We start from the raw sequence: 17,424 nt of genomic DNA, 5'->3' as shown, positions 1-17,424 counted from the left end.
TGACACATTTATGAAACTACTTATTCCATTAAGAAAAGTTCTGTAAAAACTGTTCAATCCCCTTGGTTTGATGAGGAATTGAACATTTCATCACAAAAACCCACTAACATTAACGACTTTTTCCATTGGCAAGATAAAAATTAAAAATAAACTTAGGAATGACATGCCGGCAACAAACGCTAACACTATACATCCAGATATATCGGACCAAATTATAAAAAGACAAGAATTGTACTTTGAATTCCATGAAGCCAGTGTGGAAAAAATGAAAAGCCACCAGGGTCTGACAATCTGGACAGAAAATGTACTGAGGATAATAGTGGACGATATTGGCTCTTTTATTTGCCATATCTTCAATCTAAGACTACTAGAAAGTGTGTGCCCTCAGGCCTGGAGGGAAGCTAGTCTTTCCGCTAACCTAAGAACAGTAAAGCCCCCTTTACAGGCTCAAATAGCCAACCAATCAGCCTGTTTACCAACCCTTAGTAAACAAATTCAGCACGCTGACAGGGAAGGACACTCAACAAGCACAGCACTTACACAAATGCCTGATGATTGGCTGAGAGAAATTGATGATACAATTATTGTGGGGATAGACTTCAGTGCGGCTTCTGACATTATCAAATCAGTCTGCTGCTGAAAAAACATGAGCTATGGCTTTACAGCCCCTGCTATATCGTGAATAAAGAGTTATTTGTCGAACAGAACACAGAGGATTCTTTAATAAAGTCCCCCCTTATCTCAGCTCACTGGTCACCATAGCAGCACCCACTCGTAGCACGCGCTCCAGCAGTTACATCTCACTGGTTACCCCCAAAGCCAATTCCTCCTTTGGTCGCCTTTCTTTCCAGTTCTCTGCTGCCAATGACTGGAAGGAACTGCAAAAATCACTGAAGCTGGAAACACTTATCTCCCTCACTAGCTTTAATCACCAGCTGTCAGAGCAGCTCACAGATCACTGCACCTGTACATAGCCCATCTGTAAACAGCCCATTCAACTACCTCATCCGCATACTGTATTTATCTTGCTCCTTTGCACCCCAGTATCTCTACTTGCACATTCATCTCCGGCACATCTACCATTCCAGTGTTTAATTGTTATATTGTAATTACTTCACCACCATGGCCTATTTATTGCCTTTACTCCCTTATCTTACCTCATTTGCACTCACTGTGTATGGACTTGTTTTCTTTTTTTCTAAATGTATTTTTGACTGTATGTTTTGTTTATCCCATGTGTAACTCTGTGTTGTTGTTTGTGTCGAACTGCTTTGCTTTATCTTGGCCAGGTCGCAGTTGCAAATGAGAACTTGTTATCAACTAGCTTACCTGGTTAAATATGTTAAAAAATAAATAAATAGAAGCCTCTCAAACATAATCCAGGTAGAATCAGGAATTCAGGACCCTTGCTTTTTACTAACGACATGCCACTGACTTTGAGTAAAGCCAGTGTGTCTATGCATGCGGATGACTCAACACTACACACCTCAGCTAGTACAGCGAATGAAATGACTGCAACTCTTAACAAAGAGCTGCAGTTAGTTTCAGAATGGATGGGAAGGAATAAGTTAGTCCTCTATATTTCCAAAACTAAAAGCATTCTATTTGGGATAAATCACTCAGTAAGCCCTAAACCTTAACTATGTCTCGTAATGAAGAACGTGGAAATGGAGCAAGTTGAGGTGACTAAACTGCTTGGAGTAACTCTGGAGTGTAAACTGTCATGGTCAAAACATATTGATAGAACAGTAGCTAGGATGGGATAAATCGGTTCCTAACAAAGCGCTACTCTGCCTTCTTAACATCACTATCAACAAGGCAGGTCCTACAGGCCCTAGTTTCTACCTTCTTAACAGCACTATCAACAAGGCAGGTCCTACAGGCCCTAGTTTCTACCTTCTTAACTAAACTATCAACAAGGCAGGTCCTACAGGCCCTAGTTTCTACCTTCTTAACAACATTATCAACAAGGTAGGTCCTACAGGCCCTAGTTTCTACCTTCTTAACAACATTATCAACAAGGTAGGTCCTACAGGCCCTAGTTTCTACCTTCTTAACAACACTATCAACAAGGCAGGTCCTACAGGCCCTAGTTTAGTCGCACCTTGACTACTGTAGGATCAGATTATTTATTTTTGAACAGGTAGAAATACACCTGATGGAACAACGGGGACTGAAGAGACCCACACCAAAAGGTACAGACAAGCATATGCACACATTGTGATAGTTGTATTGAACATGTTGTGTTGTGGAGTGGTGGTGGTGTAGGGACGTTATATGATGGACTGTTTGATCTTTAGTTCATTCAGTACAAACATAGTTCACTGTTTTAATCTGTTGTTGTATATGTAATGTGGATGGTTTGGTGTGTTTGGACCCCAGGAAGAGTAGCTGCTGCCTTGGTAGGAACTAATGGGGATCCATAATAAACCCCAGGAAGAGTAGCTGCTGCCTTGGCAAGAACTAATGGGGATCCATAATAAACCCCAGGAAGAGTAGCTGCTGCCTTGGTAAGAACTAATGGGGATCCATAATAAACCCCAGGAAGAGTAGCTGCTGCCTTGGTAAGAACTAATGGGGATCCATAATAAACCCCAGGAAGAGTAGCTGCTGCCTTGGCAAGAACTAATGGGGATCCATAATAAACCCCAGGAAGAGTAGCTGCTGCCTTGGTAAGAACTAATGGGGATCCATAATAAACCCCAGGAAGAGTAGCTGCTGCCTTGGTAAGAACTAATGGGGATCCATAATAAACCCCAGGAAGAGTAGCTGCTGCCTTGGTAGGAACAAATGGGGATCCATAATAAACCCCAGGAAGAGTAGCTGCTGCCTTGGTAAGAACTAATGGGGATCCATAATAAACCCCAGGAAGAGTAGCTGCTGCCTTGGCAGGAACTAATGGGGATCCATAATAAACCCCAGGAAGAGTAGCTGCTGCCTTGGCAAGAACTAAATGGGGATCCATAATAAACCCCAGGAAGAGTAGCTGCTGCCTTGGTAAGAACTAATGGGGATCCATAATAAACCCCAGGAAGAGTAGCTGCTGCCTTGGCAGGAACTAATGGGGATCCGTAATAAACCCCAGGAAGAGTAGCTGCTGCCTTGGTAGGAACTAATGGGGATCCATAATAAACCCCAGGAAGAGTAGCTGCTGCCTTGGTAGGAACAAATGGGGATCCGTAATAAACACAAATACAAACTATTCCCCAGGTCAGTGCTGTAAATGAGAATGTGTTCAGGCAACTTACCTGTTAAAATAACAGTTTTTTAAAAACAAACAGTTTACGTAAAGACCGAGGCATCTTATATCTTAACTATCCTGACCAAAATGCCAGCCCTCTACATTGTCGAAGTGACTTGATTGATTGAAGTATTTAGAGTGTGTCCTACCATGAGGTTGTTCTCAATCTGTTCATACACTCGATCTAGAGCAGCCTCCCTGTTGCCCATAGCAACACTGGCATCCTTGTGCTTCTTAGCCCAGGCGTCAAACTCCTGCTTACTGATATCCTTATAACACAAACACAGGGTCCGGAGAGTCTGGTTGGCAAAGATCTACAATGGAAGAGAATGATGCACCAATGAAAAAACATGCATCGTCTATTTTTTGAGAAACTATTTGAGCTCAAGTTTAATTTGTTACGTGACCACAATGAGTTCAGAGTTCATGAGTTCAGAGTTCAACAACACGTCAAACTAAGGCCACTGCAACTCCACATAGGCTCAAAGTCGTACAGCAGAGGTCTCAAACTATGACGTCAGAATGTGATCCCGGGGCAAAAAGGAGTTTGGCACACCTGCCATATTTTAAAAAACACCCCAGAACAGATATTGTTGACTCACATCCAGAGCAGTCTGGGTCACTTCCTTGTGTCTGGAGTTGGGAGAGAGGCGTTCGTAGATGACCGTGTCTGCTCCTTTACAGTACAAACGGATCCGGCCATCGGGGAACCTCACTGTGTGTGTGAGAGTGGGTGAGAGAGAGAAGACAGCACATGAGGGAGATGGTCACAGTGAAAGGGCTAATTTTGCAAAATTCCAGCTTTCCCAAAGTCAAATCAAAAATCCTGTCTAGCTGGAGGATAAAACAGGGAGGTTCCCAGGGAGGGAATAAAACAGGGAGGTTCCCAGGGAGGGAATAAAACAGAGAGGTTCCCAGGGTGGGAATAAAACAGGGAGGTTCCCAGGGAGGGAATAAAACAGGGAGGTTCCCAGGGAGGGAATAAAACAGAGAGGTTCCCAGGGTGGGAATAAAACAGGGAGGTTCCCAGGGAGGGAATAAAACAGGGAGGTTCCCAGGGAGGGAATAAAACAGAGAGGTTCCCAGGGTGGGAATAAAACAGGGAGGTTCCCAGGGTGGGAATAAAACAGGGAGGTTCCCAGGGAGGGAATAAAACAGAGAGGTTCCCAGGGTGGGAATAAAACAGGGAGGTTCCCAGGGAGGGAATAAAACAGGGAGGGAATTTTCCAACTAGGAATTCGAACAAACCTGGAAACTCTAAAAATATCCAGAGTTTTACAGCCCTACATAACTCCCAGGGATCACAGACTTAAAACTGTCACTCACGGATGATGGACATGCGTTTGCGGTCGCTGTTAAAGTCGAGCAGGGCCAACACCTCGTAGGTCATCTCCTGGTCCATCTCGCTGATGGTGATGGTGTCCTGGGTACGGGACAGGAACACAAAACCGAAGTTCCTGGCAGCCGTCACCAGAGCTCCCTCGTCAGGAGAGGCTGCCTGGTACACCAACTCATCTGAGGATTGAGGACAACAGACGCACATCAACTCTGGGGTCAGAGGTTATGTTACACCTGTATTATAGACTATTCATCAGTGTCTGTAGTACACTAAACTAAGACTACCGGTTTGTGTATGTTCCTGTTAAATACATATTGGGCCGGTTTCCCCAGACACAGATAAAGATCGATCCTGGTCTAAGAAGGGTTTTCAATAAATTCTCCATTGAGCATGTTTTTCCCTCCGTTAAGGAGCAGGCTTTTTCGGTGTCCGGGATTACCAGCCCATTATGTATAAATCGGTGACGTCTGAACTTTGACCTCTAGCATCACTAGAATGCAGGTTGTCGAATGCTCACCTTCTTTCTGCTCCACCATGACAGTGTGACACAGAGACAGCAACTTGAAGAACTCCAGCGTTTCTTTGTCCTTCTTGGACCGGATGCAGGCTACCAGGGAATGATCAACGTACTCAAACTTGCTGTCTGCATACTTGTTCCAGCTGAAATCCACTGGCTGTGAAGTACCGAGGAGAAGAAATGACCATCAAGACGATGCTACAGATACTCGGAAGGCCAGGTTCCTGGACCCAGATTAAACCTAGGTCCTGAACTAACAACACTTCCAAATGGGGAATCTCCATTGAACACGCTTTTTAGTCTGGGACTATGCTTGATCCGAGTCCAGGAAACTGACCCTGAATAGTTTTATTTTAATGTAATCTCTCGCAAACAGATGTTGAAATGTAAAGTGTTTTGAAAAGCAGAAACAGTCATGTTACACTGTGACAATCGGAATAGAATGGTCAACCTCACCTTTCCACGATTCAGAGTCACTCCCTCGGCAGTGGTGGGGTCACCTGACAAAATGAAATGTATCGGTTAGTTGTTATACTTAGTCATGTAAAAAGTCATGACACAGGCATCTTCACAAATGCAGTGGACCAGAATGTCCATCCAAGCCAGGATATAAGTTTAGCATGATCCACTGCAGTACCCATAATGCTCTGTACAACCTATCCATTTTTATCTTCCTGAAGATGTTCTGCTCTTCTCCTTATCAATTTTTTATTTTTATTTTACCTTTATTTAACTAGGCAAGTCAGTTAAGAACACATTCTTATTTTCAATGACGGCCTAGGAACAGTGGGTTAACTGCCTTGTTCTGCCCCTGAACGACAGATTTGTACCTTGTCAGCTCGGGGATTTGAACTTGCAACCTTCCGGTTACTAGTCCAACGCTCTAACCACTAGGCTACCCTACCCTGCCGCCCCTACACCCTAACCACTAGGCTACCCTGCCGCCCCATCAATACATGGTGTCAGAAGCGAAAGGACATTTGTCTAACCAAAGGTGCGTCCAGCGATGGTGCACTTCTTGAAGGCCATGATGTTCTGCGTGAGGGTACCGGTCTTGTCTGAGAAGACGTACTCGATCTGACCCAGTTGTTCATTGAGGGTGGTGGTACGGGCCTTGGCTGGCGTGTCTTTCTCCTGGTAGTACATCTGAAGGTCCCAGTTGATGAACTTCGACTGGCCCAAACGAATCACTTCCACACTGGACAGGAAGTAGAGGAAATAACATCATGACAGTCAGGTTAGGAGAAATTAACCAAGTTGACTTTTTTTCCCCCCATCAGAAACACAATTTCTACATGTTAAAATAGGATAACTTAAGATTAAAACATATGTAATAAAGCCTAATAAAGTCTGTGGAAGTAGAAGGTAGAGATAGTAAATACACACTTCAAGTCTTAGATCAAGAGATATTCATTGTTCTACTTCTCCATCAGGTTAGTCTCTGCTAACAGACGAAAACACAGCTGGCCCAGAGGAGAGATTCTGGGTTGCTGACATTAGCCTCAGGTAAACTGACGTCTGTGTGTTAGGATAATTGGAACTTGGATATATGACCCATTGCTGATCCTGAAACAACCATCTCTTCTGAGATCGAGGGTAATAGAGGGTACAAGTGCGAGCTAGCCTGGGTTTTGTGATGACTCACCTGACGTAGAGGGAGATGGGAACCATGGTGTTGAGCACGATGATGTACCCCCAGAAGCTGAGGAAACCTCTGTAAGAAGCAGTCTGGTCCTTGCCATCTTTCAGATACCAGGCCCTGCTACCTACCTCCTCGTACCAGAAGGAGTTTCCGATGGCCAGGCCAGCACACACCAGGATCAGGATGACAAAGATCTGGCGGAGGGAGGAAGGGAGGAAGGGATGAGCTTTTGGATGGAGTTCTTCCACTGTCTCTCTTTTCTCACAAGCCATCATCAAGCATGTACAAAGCCTTCAGAGAGAGTATTCACACCCCCTTGACTGACACCACATTGTATTAGTGTGTAAAAACAGCCCGAATTAAACATTTATTCAATTGAGATGGTGTCTCTGGCCTACATACAATACCCCACATAATGTTATGGAATTATGCTTTTGGAAATGTTAACAAATTAATAAAAAATGTAAAGCTGAAATGTCTTGAGTCAATAAGTATATATATTTACACAATAAGTTGCGTGGACTGTGTGTGCAATAATAATGTTAAACATTATTTTTCAATGACTGCCTCATCTCTGTAACACACACATATACAGATAATTTTAAGGTCCCTCAGTCCAGCAGTGAATTTCAACCACAAGGTTTTTCCAATGCCTTGCAAAGGACACCTATTGGTAGATGGGTGAACATAAATAAAGCAGACACTGAATATCCCTTTGAACATGGTGAAGTTATTAATTACACTTTGGATGGTGTATCAATACACACAGTCACTACAAAGATACAGGTGCCCTTCCCAACTCAGTTGCCGGAGAGGAAGGAAACCACTCAGGGATTTCACCATGAGGCTAATGGTGCTTTTAAAACAGTTATAGAGTTTAATGGCTGTGATAGGAGAACACAGAGAATGGATCAACAAAATGATACTATCCTCCACAATAGTAACCTAAATGACAGACTGACAAGAAGAAAGCCTGTACAGAATAGAAAAATATTCCAGAAACATCCATCCTATTTGCAACAAGGCACTAAAGTAATACTGCAATACAAAGTGTTATGTTTGGGGCAAATCCAACAACATCACTGAGTACCACTCTTCTTATCTTCAAGCATAGTGGTGGCTTGTTATGGGTAAGCTTGTCATGGGTAAGGATTAGGGAGCTTTTTATGGTCAAAAGAAGCGGAATGGAGTTAAGTACAGGCAAAATCCTAGAGGACAACTTGGTTCAGTCTGCTTTCCAACAGACACTGAGTGGTCGAGTTACAGTTTGGACTTAAATCTACTTGAAAATCTATGGCAAGACCTGAAAATGTATTCTTGCAATGATCAACAACCAACTTGGCAGAGCTTGAAGAATTTTAAAAATGGGTTCATATTGCACAATCCAGGTGTGAAAAGCTCTTAGAGACTCACCAAGAAGACTCACAGCTGTAATCGCTGCCAAAGATGATTCTAACATGTATTGACTCAGAGGTGTAAATACCTAAGGAAAATCTGTATTTAAATGTTCAATATTATTTGGCTATTGTGTGTAGATGGTTGAGCAATTAAATGAATCCATTTTGAATTCAGGCTGTGACAACAAAATGTAGAATAAGTCATGGAGTAGGAATGCTTTCTGAAGGCACTGTAGATGGCTGTTATTAAGAGACTTCATTTCATACAGGCTGAAATATTGCGAGGAGGTGATTGAGTGTACCACTTACACTATACACCATGTAGTTCATCAGCTCATCGATTTTAGTCCTCTTGAACCTGGTCTTGCCCCCATTCCTCATGATTTTAGTGTCAGCGCCTACAGCAGAACAGTGAACAAACAGAAGAGTAAAGGGTTTGGATGAGATTAACTCCAAGGCAGCAATATTTGCAATATGACCGTGGTCGTTGGTGTGTGTTTGTTGGTTCCGAAAAGTGTGTTCTTACCTGCGAAGATGACCAGTCCGTGACACTCGTCAGTGTTTCTGATCCTACATCCTCTCAGCATCATATTGTCCAGATCCAGAGGGAATCGGTCTTTCCTCCAACACATGGTCCCGGTGAACTTATCCAGACGGTTGTTAGGCTCCTCACACACTATCATGGCTGTACGGAGAAACAAGACAACACACTATCACGGCTGTACGGAGAAACAAGACAACAGTGACAACACTCTATCCTGGCTGTAGGGAGAAACAAGGCAACAGTGACAACACTCTATCCTGGCTGTAGGGAGAAACAAGACAACAGTGACACCACACTATCCTGGCTGTATGAGGGAACAGCGACCACACTATCCTGGCTGTATGAGGGAACAGCGACCACACTATCCTGGTTGTATGAGGGAACAGCGACCACACTATCCTGGCTGTATGAGGGAACAGCGACCACACTATCCTGGCTGTATGAGGGAACAGCGACCACACTATCCTGGCTGTATGAGGGAACAGCGACCACACTATCCTGGCTGTATGAGGGAACAGTGACTACACTATCCTGGCTGTATGAGGGAACAAGGGAAGTGACCACACTATCCTGGCTGTATAAGGGAACAGTGACCACACTATCCTGGCTGTATGAGGGAACAAGGGAAGTGACCACACTATCCTGGCTGTATGAGGGAACAAGGGAAGTGACCACACTATCCTGGCTATATAAGGGAACAGTGACCACACTATCCTGGCTGTATGAGGGAACAAGGGAAGTGACCACACTATCCTGGCTGTATGAGGGAACAAGGGAAGTGACCACACTATCCTGGCTGTATAAGGGAACAGTGACCACACTATCCTGGCTGTATAAAGGAAGTGACCACACTATCCTGGCCTGTATAAGGGAACAGTGACCACACTATCCTGGCTGTATGAGGGAACAGCGACCACACTATCCTGGCTGTATGAGGGAACAGCGACCACACTATCCTGGCTGTATGAGGGAACAGCGACCACACTATCCTGGCTGTATGAGGGAACAGTGACCACACTATCCTGGCTGTATAAGGGAACAAGGGAAGTGACCACACTATCCTGGATGTATAAAGGAAGTGACCACACTATCCTTGCCTGTATAAGGGAACAGTGACCACACTATCCTGGCCTGTATAAGGGAACAGTGACCACACTATCCTGGCTGTATGAGGGAACAAGGGAAGTGACCACACTATCCTGGCTGTATGAGGGAACAGCGACCACACTATCCTGGCTGTATGAGGGAACAAGGGAAGTGACCACACTATCCTGGCCTGTATAAGGGAACAGTGACCACACTATCCTGGCTGTATGAGGGAACAAGGGAAGTGACCACACTATCCTGGCTGTATGAGGGAACAAGGGAAGTGACCACACTATCCTGGCTGTATGAGGGAACAAGGGAAGTGACCACACTATCCTGGCTGTATAAGGGAACAGAGACAACACTATCCTGGCTGTATGAGGGAACAGCGACCACACTATCCTGGCTGTATGAGGGAACAGCGACCACACTATCCTGGCTGTATGAGGGAACAGCGACCACACTATCCTGGCTGTATGAGGGAACAGCGACCACACTATCCTGGCTGTATGAGGGAACAGCGACCACACTATCCTGGCTGTATGAGGGAACAGCGACCACACTATCCTGGCTGTATGAGGGAACAGCGACCACACTATCCTGGCTGTATAAGGGAAGAGTGACCACACTATCCTGGCTGTATAAGGGAAGAGTGACCACACTATCCTGGCTGTATAAGGGAAGTGACCACACTATCCTGGCTGTATAAGGGAAGTGACCACACTATCCTGGGCGGAACAGTATCAGAACTTGTTATGATGAGGTGTTGCAAGTCCTTTCTACTCATTCTATTTCTATGGCTCACACCATCATAGCTGGGGTGGGGGTGAAAGAAACCGTGACCAGGCAGAGTCTAGCTAGCTGCACAGCTAGACAGGATATATTTGACAAACAATAACTGCCATCCTGGGTGCCCCATAGTTTACAACTGCAAATACATCTGGAAGACACTAAAAGAGAAAAGTGGACCCACTTTCTCTCCCACAGTGTCTCTCCCACTCTCAGGATTCCCACTCTCATCTGTACACGCTCTCTTAAAATAATATATTCCACATGTGTTTTCTCTAGTTACAGTACAGCAGTATGTTACCGTCAAACTGTGCCAGCTGTCTCTCCTCCTGCAGTCTCTCGTCTGTCACTTTCAGACCCATCTTGAACTTCAGGTTGGTTTCCCTGCAAAATCAATAAACGTACTTTCATTTTCCAGTGGACTTCTACAGTATGCTGGGAACATCTATCTTAGTCCCCAGATCTGGTCTCTCTTATTTTGGCATGCTAGCACAAACAGACTGGCACTCAGGCTAGGGAGCAACTTATTTTGGCATGCTAGCAGAAACACACTGGCACTCAGGCTAGGGAGCAACTTATTTTGGCATGCTAGCACAAACACACTGGCACTCAGGCTAGGGAGCAACTTATTTTGGCATGCTAGCACAAACAGACTGGCACTCAGGCTAGGGAGCAACTTATTTTGGCATGCTAGCAGAAACAGACAGGCACTCAGGCTAGGGAGCATCTTATTTTGGCATGCTAGCACAAACACACTGGCACTCAGGCTAGGGAGCAACTTATTTTGGCATGCTAGCACAAACACACTGGCACTCAGGCTAGGGAGCTACTTATTTTGGCATGCTAGCACAAACACACAGGCACTCAGGCTAGGGAGCAACTTATTTTGGCATGCTAGCACAAACACACTGGCACTCAGGCTAGGGAGCAACTTATTTTGGCATGCTAGCACAAACACACTGGCACTCAGGCTAGGGAGCAACTTATTTTGGCATGCTAGCACAAACACACTGGCACTCAGGCTAGGGAGCAACTTATTTTGGCATGCTAGCACAAACACACTGGCACTCAGGCTAGGGAGCAACTTATTTTGGCATGCTAGCACAAACATACTGGCACTCAGGCTAGGGAGCAACTTATTTTGGCATGCTAGCACAAACATACTGGCACTCAGGCTAGGGAGCAACTTATTTTGGCATGCTAGCACAAACACACTGGCACTCAGGCTAGGGAGCAACTTATTTTGGCATGCTAGCACAAACACACTGGCACTCAGGCTAGGGAGCAACTTATTTTGGCATGCTAGCACAAACAGACTGGCACTCAGGCTAGGGAGCAACTTATTTTGGCATGCTAGCACAAACATACTGGCACTCAGGCTAGGGAGCAACTTATTTTGGCATGCTAGCACAAACACACAGGCACTCAGGCTAGGGAGCATCTTATTTTGGCATGCTAGCACAAACACACTGGCACTCAGGCTAGGGAGCAACTTATTTTGGCATGCTAGCACAAACACACTGGCACTCAGGCTAGGGAGCTACTTATTTTGGCATGCTAGCACAAACACACAGGCACTCAGGCTAGGGAGCAACTTATTTTGGCATGCTAGCACAAACACACTGGCACTCAGGCTAGGGAGCAACTTATTTTGGCATGCTAGCACAAACACACTGGCACTCAGGCTAGGGAGCAACTTATTTTGGCATGCTAGCACAAACAGACTGGCACTCAGGCTAGGGAGCAACTTATTTTGGCATGCTAGCACAAACACACTGGCACTCAGGCTAGGGAGCAACTTATTTTGGCATGCTAGCACAAACACACTGGCACTCAGGCTAGGGAGCAACTTATTTTGGCATGCTAGCACAAACAGACTGGCACTCAGGCTAGGGAGCAACTTATTTTGGCATGCTAGCACAAACATACTGGCACTCAGGCTAGGGAGCAACTTATTTTGGCATGCTAGCACAAACACACAGGCACTCAGGCTAGGGAGCATCTTATTTTGGCATGCTAGCACAAACACACTGGCACTCAGGCTAGGGAGCAACTTATGTTGGCATGCTAGCACAAACACACAGGCACTCAGGCTAGGGAGCATCTTATTTTGGCATGCTAGCACAAACACACTGGCACTCAGGCTAGGGAGCAACTTATTTTGGCATGCTAGCACAAACACACAGGCACTCAGGCTAGGGAGCAACTTATTTTGGCATGCTAGCACAAACACACTGGCACTCAGGCTAGGGAGCATCTTATTTTGGCATGCTAGCACAAACACACTGGCACTCAGGCTAGGGAGCAACTTATTTTGGCATGCTAGCACAAACACACAGGCACTCAGGCTAGGGAGCAACTTATTTTGGCATGCTAGCACAAACACACTGGCACTCAGGCTAGGGAGCAACTTATTTTGGCATGCTAGCACAAACACACTGGCACTCAGGCTAGGGAGCAACTTATTTTGGCATGCTAGCACAAACACACTGGCACTCAGGCTAGGGAGCATCTGTACATTTAAAGAAACTAAACCATGTTAACCTTTTGATAATATTGTTTGATTAACGAAAAGGTTATCGATCTAAAACTCAACAGGCTTAAAAACAAACTGACTACAACAAGTCTCAGCAAAACCTTGTTTTAATCCAACTGCAGCTCTTAAAAATGTTTATGTTTTACACAAAGGCAAATTCTGTTAATGTCATTTCTCCTGTTATCAAGGGACAGTTGTTGACAACCCCATTATGAAATGTCAGATTACACAACAAGGTTTGAAGACCTGGACTGTGTCCCAAATGGCAACATATTCCCTAGATAGTGCACTACTTTTGACCAGGGCCCAATAGGGCTCAAAGTGCACTACTTTTGACTAGGGCACATAGAATATATAAGAAATAGGATGCCATTTGGGACAGGAAGGCCAATACATTTACTTGTATTAGAGAGAACATCTTACCCATCGAGCTCGGCGGTTTCCACATAACAAAGACTGTTGGGGTTTGAACTGGACAACAACAGAATGTCGGCCTAAAAAAAAAAAAAAAAAATAATAATAATAATAATTTTGGGGGGGGGAACTGAATTCTAAAAAATGGCTGGTTGGTTTCAATTCAATCAAATGAATAGTACATTATGAAATGTCAATTCAGAACCTTCAGAATTGTTCGGAAGTATATATATATATATATATATATATATATATATATATATATATATATATATATATATATAGAAGAATATATAGTCGAAGAACAAATAAATGACATTACCGGGATGTGACCATTTTTCTTCAAACGAACCACATCACCGACATGGATGTTCATCCACTTCGACTCTTGAAACCTGGGTTTGGAAAAAGTTTGTCATTTCCCCCCCCATTCTTTATCATGTTCAAAACATGAAGTTCCTCTTGTTGATGCATAGCACAGACAATACAATAAACAAGGTAAGAGATAACAAAAAAGGTACACTGTTGCACTATGGAGAACCAGAACACAATACTGTTCTAGTTTCTATGTTCACACCATAGACTTAGATAGACGACTCCTCTTTGCATCTGTCCCATTATGGTGTCAGAGCTTCTTCTTTTACTACTTCTATGAGTTGGTAAACAAACAGAAAGGGTGCATACTGCCACCTGGAGGTAGTTGTTTGAACAGGTATAAAGCCAAGGATGGCGATTTACTGTCACCTGCAGTTATAGAATGTTGGCGCATGAGTATAATTAATTGGCTGATCCCTCCTGGTGACCTGGATGGAATCATGTGATCCTTCCTTAACCTATAGAAAGTTCCACCCAGTTGACTACTTCAAAATGGTGAAAGCCCTCAATGGCACTGCAGGGTCAATTCCAAGAACATATCTATCCATGTCTATGGTTCATCGTCCTCATTACCTGCCATCCAGGAGGACATCACACTTCCTGTTGTTGATCTCCTTGTCCATCCTGTGGCGGGCCTATTAGACGGGGAGGGAAAACACCAGCCAGGGTTCAGAATTACACTAATGGACCACAGTGAGCTCTTCACAACAAAATGTAGTGTACTGCACATGACAATGGGGGGGTGGGGGGGGGGGGCAGAGAGATACATAAATAAAAAGAGGCCTTTTTCTTAGTTGCAGGTGGTCCGCAAATTATTATATATATAAAAATATATTTTCTCCAAAAAGAATAAATTGGGACAATAATGGAGGTTATAAACAATTGTAAATTAATTTATACAATGAAAAGTGTTGAACAAAATATCCATCTGTAATGAAAGTCCTTTAATCTGTTTACATTGATTCTGAAATTTGAACGCTAAAATATTTTATGTTAAAAGAATTCCGCGACTCCGCGAAAGCTGGTACTCAAGAGGTTTTGACGTTGATTTGGTGGTCCCCGGAAAGGAAAATGTCGGGAACTACTGATCTATAGGACACCACGTTTCGGCGCCAAGACTTTGGGAGAAGAGTGAAGAATTGATGTAGCCAGCGAGAAGTGGATGAGTCACGCACCAGATCGTCCACTAGGTCTTTGATGGCTGTGATTCCCAGCACCAGAACTAAAGGCACTAAGGTCGTGTACCAAGGCAACGTGGTGATCTCAGGAATAATCTGATGAGAGAGGAATAATCACAAGAGTGTATTATTAATATCAGAGTCTGTTACTTTAACATTCAATCAAACATGTTCATAGGATTCGTCTTTCCCCTCGCTTTCTACGGGAACCCAAAGGAGTCATACCTAGAGTGTATTATTAAGATCCAAGTCTGTTACTTTAACATTCAATCTAATGTCTAATCCAATCTGGTCGATCCCAAGAAAAGGAAAGAAAAACATTGTTACAAATTAATATCACAGAAACTATTCCGTCATCATTCAATCAAACATGTTCAGAGGATTCAAGGCAGCCGTGATCACAGGAATACTCTGATGATGGGGGAAGAAAGGAAAGTACAACCATTTCTAGTCTATTGTTCCATCCTGACCTGTGAACCCGGTGCCAGGATGAAGTGACTAAGGGGCCAGTTGAAATCGGTGTGTGTGTGGGAGGTCATACCTGACCACCTTAGTGGCTTTGCATTTCCTCCCAACAAACAGAGACCACTCTGTCCATTGTGCTAACACAGCGCAGATACCAACCTGTCACTCAATTTTAACTTTTTTTATTTATTTACAGACATAAAAGTAAAACTATGGGGGTGAATGCTTGAACTGTGGGGGGCTAAACACACTTCACCCCCCCCCCTATGGAGCCGGGCCCGGGTTTCTGCTGTCCAATAACGCTTCATCACTCACTGCTCAGGCCATTATATGTTATATGATGATGTGTCAGTATTTACATCACATTTTACATTTATGTAAATTCATTTGAAACTGCTCGCAATAGAACAAGCCAATCGCAGTCATTCCATCCATAGTGTAGTATAAGTTGGGATGTCTCACAGAAGACTCTTTGCTGTTAGTGGAACCCCACCGTCTACCGCTGAAGATGCTTGTAAATCAGTAAGGATGTGACACAGGATGTGACACAGGATGTGACACAGGATGTGACACAGGATGTGACACAGGATGTGACACAGGATGTAACACAGGATGTAACACAGCGCTGTCTTCAGCAGACTGACCTGTAGGATGAGCAGGGCCAGGAAGTAAAGGTTGGCAACTCGTTTGAACTGCTCGAACAGATTCAGTGGGATGAATGTCAAGGCGTTATATTTGTACGTCTTGATTCCATTCCCCTACAAACAATACAAGGGAGGACAAGTACACAAACATGGTCAAAAACAAGGCAACAGTAAACATGACAACCCCCCCCCCCCCCCCCCTCCCCTCCAAGAATGATGCTGCGCCTCCCTGCCCCCCCTCCAACCCGCCCCCCTCTCGGGCCAATTGAGATATCACATGACTAACAAATTTCAGTTATCATGTATGAACACAGATTATCCATTATATTGACCAAACACTCGAGTGGCCACTCAAACAATGAAAACAAAATATATATTTTTAAAATGGAAGGCAGTTGGCCTTGGTACCAGTTTCTTAAACTAAACCACTCCATGTCTGTGTCAAATGGCATGACCTGACATTTGGCAATGACAAGGAAGGGCAAAGAGTGTTACTCGACACACTCAGAGTCTCTCTGTCTCTCTCTCTCTCTCTCTCTTCTTCCCAACACCTTCTCAGTCAAACTAAATGGAGCTTTCAGTGCTGCTGGTAGGCAGAGGATCATTTACATAAACAAACTGCAGCCACAGGTTTGAGAGAAGGAGGCAAATGATCCGACAAAACAAAATGTGTGTGTCCACTCCAGTCCCAATTGGCATCCCATTCCCTATATAGTGCACTACTTTTGACCAGGACCCATAACTGGTTTAGTGTTTCTAGGGGAATAGGGTGCCATTTTGGATGGAACCCTGCATCCACAACACCCAAGTAATAGGTTGGAGAGTAGGACTCTAAGACTTTTCATCTGGACTATTTCATTGGAGTTAACATGATGCTAAAGTAATTGTCAGTGACCTTAAGAGTATAGTCTTTAACCAAGGGTACGAAAATAAAACATTAGCCAGGCTAAGTACCATTAAAAGGAGAGGAGTGGTCTTCGGAGTGGTCTTCGGAGTGACGATTCGTTTTTTTTTTTCCTTATTCAATTTATTCAGTCAGATTAACTCGTGGATCCCATGATAGCTTTCTGACGATCGACACTTGGGAGTGTGCATGGGAGTGTGCATGGGAGTGTGGGAACACGAGACTATTCTAAATGATGACTAGTAGATTTATTTATTTTTAAATACACATTTTACATATCAGGAAATTATTTTAACGATATAAATCGCAATATTATTTTGGACAATGTCAAATGTTCTTCCTTCCAAGCGTGT

The 17,424-nt window shown here is 44.1% G+C and overlaps 1 protein-coding gene across 1 annotated transcript in view; it reads right to left on the bottom strand.

Annotated features, from left to right (window-relative positions):
* The window catches only part of LOC109868527 (phospholipid-transporting ATPase IC), a 48,722-nt gene that overhangs the window by 9,778 nt on the left and 21,520 nt on the right, over positions 1–17,424 (bottom strand). The window contains exons 4-18 of the mRNA XM_031802933.1: positions 16,168–16,281; positions 15,056–15,154; positions 14,454–14,515; positions 13,828–13,900; positions 13,515–13,585; positions 10,857–10,939; positions 8,663–8,821; positions 8,446–8,534; positions 6,743–6,933; positions 6,087–6,295; positions 5,554–5,597; positions 5,098–5,254; positions 4,568–4,756; positions 3,844–3,956; positions 3,391–3,555 (exon numbers count right to left, since the gene is read on the bottom strand). Coding sequence (XP_031658793.1) covers positions 3,391–3,555; positions 3,844–3,956; positions 4,568–4,756; positions 5,098–5,254; positions 5,554–5,597; positions 6,087–6,295; positions 6,743–6,933; positions 8,446–8,534; positions 8,663–8,821; positions 10,857–10,939; positions 13,515–13,585; positions 13,828–13,900; positions 14,454–14,515; positions 15,056–15,154; positions 16,168–16,281 — 1,818 coding nt within the window. The remainder of the gene's footprint in view (positions 1–3,390; positions 3,556–3,843; positions 3,957–4,567; positions 4,757–5,097; positions 5,255–5,553; positions 5,598–6,086; positions 6,296–6,742; positions 6,934–8,445; positions 8,535–8,662; positions 8,822–10,856; positions 10,940–13,514; positions 13,586–13,827; positions 13,901–14,453; positions 14,516–15,055; positions 15,155–16,167; positions 16,282–17,424) is intronic.

The sequence above is a fragment of the Oncorhynchus kisutch genome, linkage group LG23, assembly GCF_002021735.2.
Source record: "Oncorhynchus kisutch isolate 150728-3 linkage group LG23, Okis_V2, whole genome shotgun sequence".
In the NCBI taxonomy this organism is placed as follows: Eukaryota; Metazoa; Chordata; class Actinopteri; order Salmoniformes; family Salmonidae; genus Oncorhynchus; species Oncorhynchus kisutch.
Note: the sequence above shows the minus strand (reverse complement) of the source record. Positions and strands in the feature narration are given on the sequence as shown.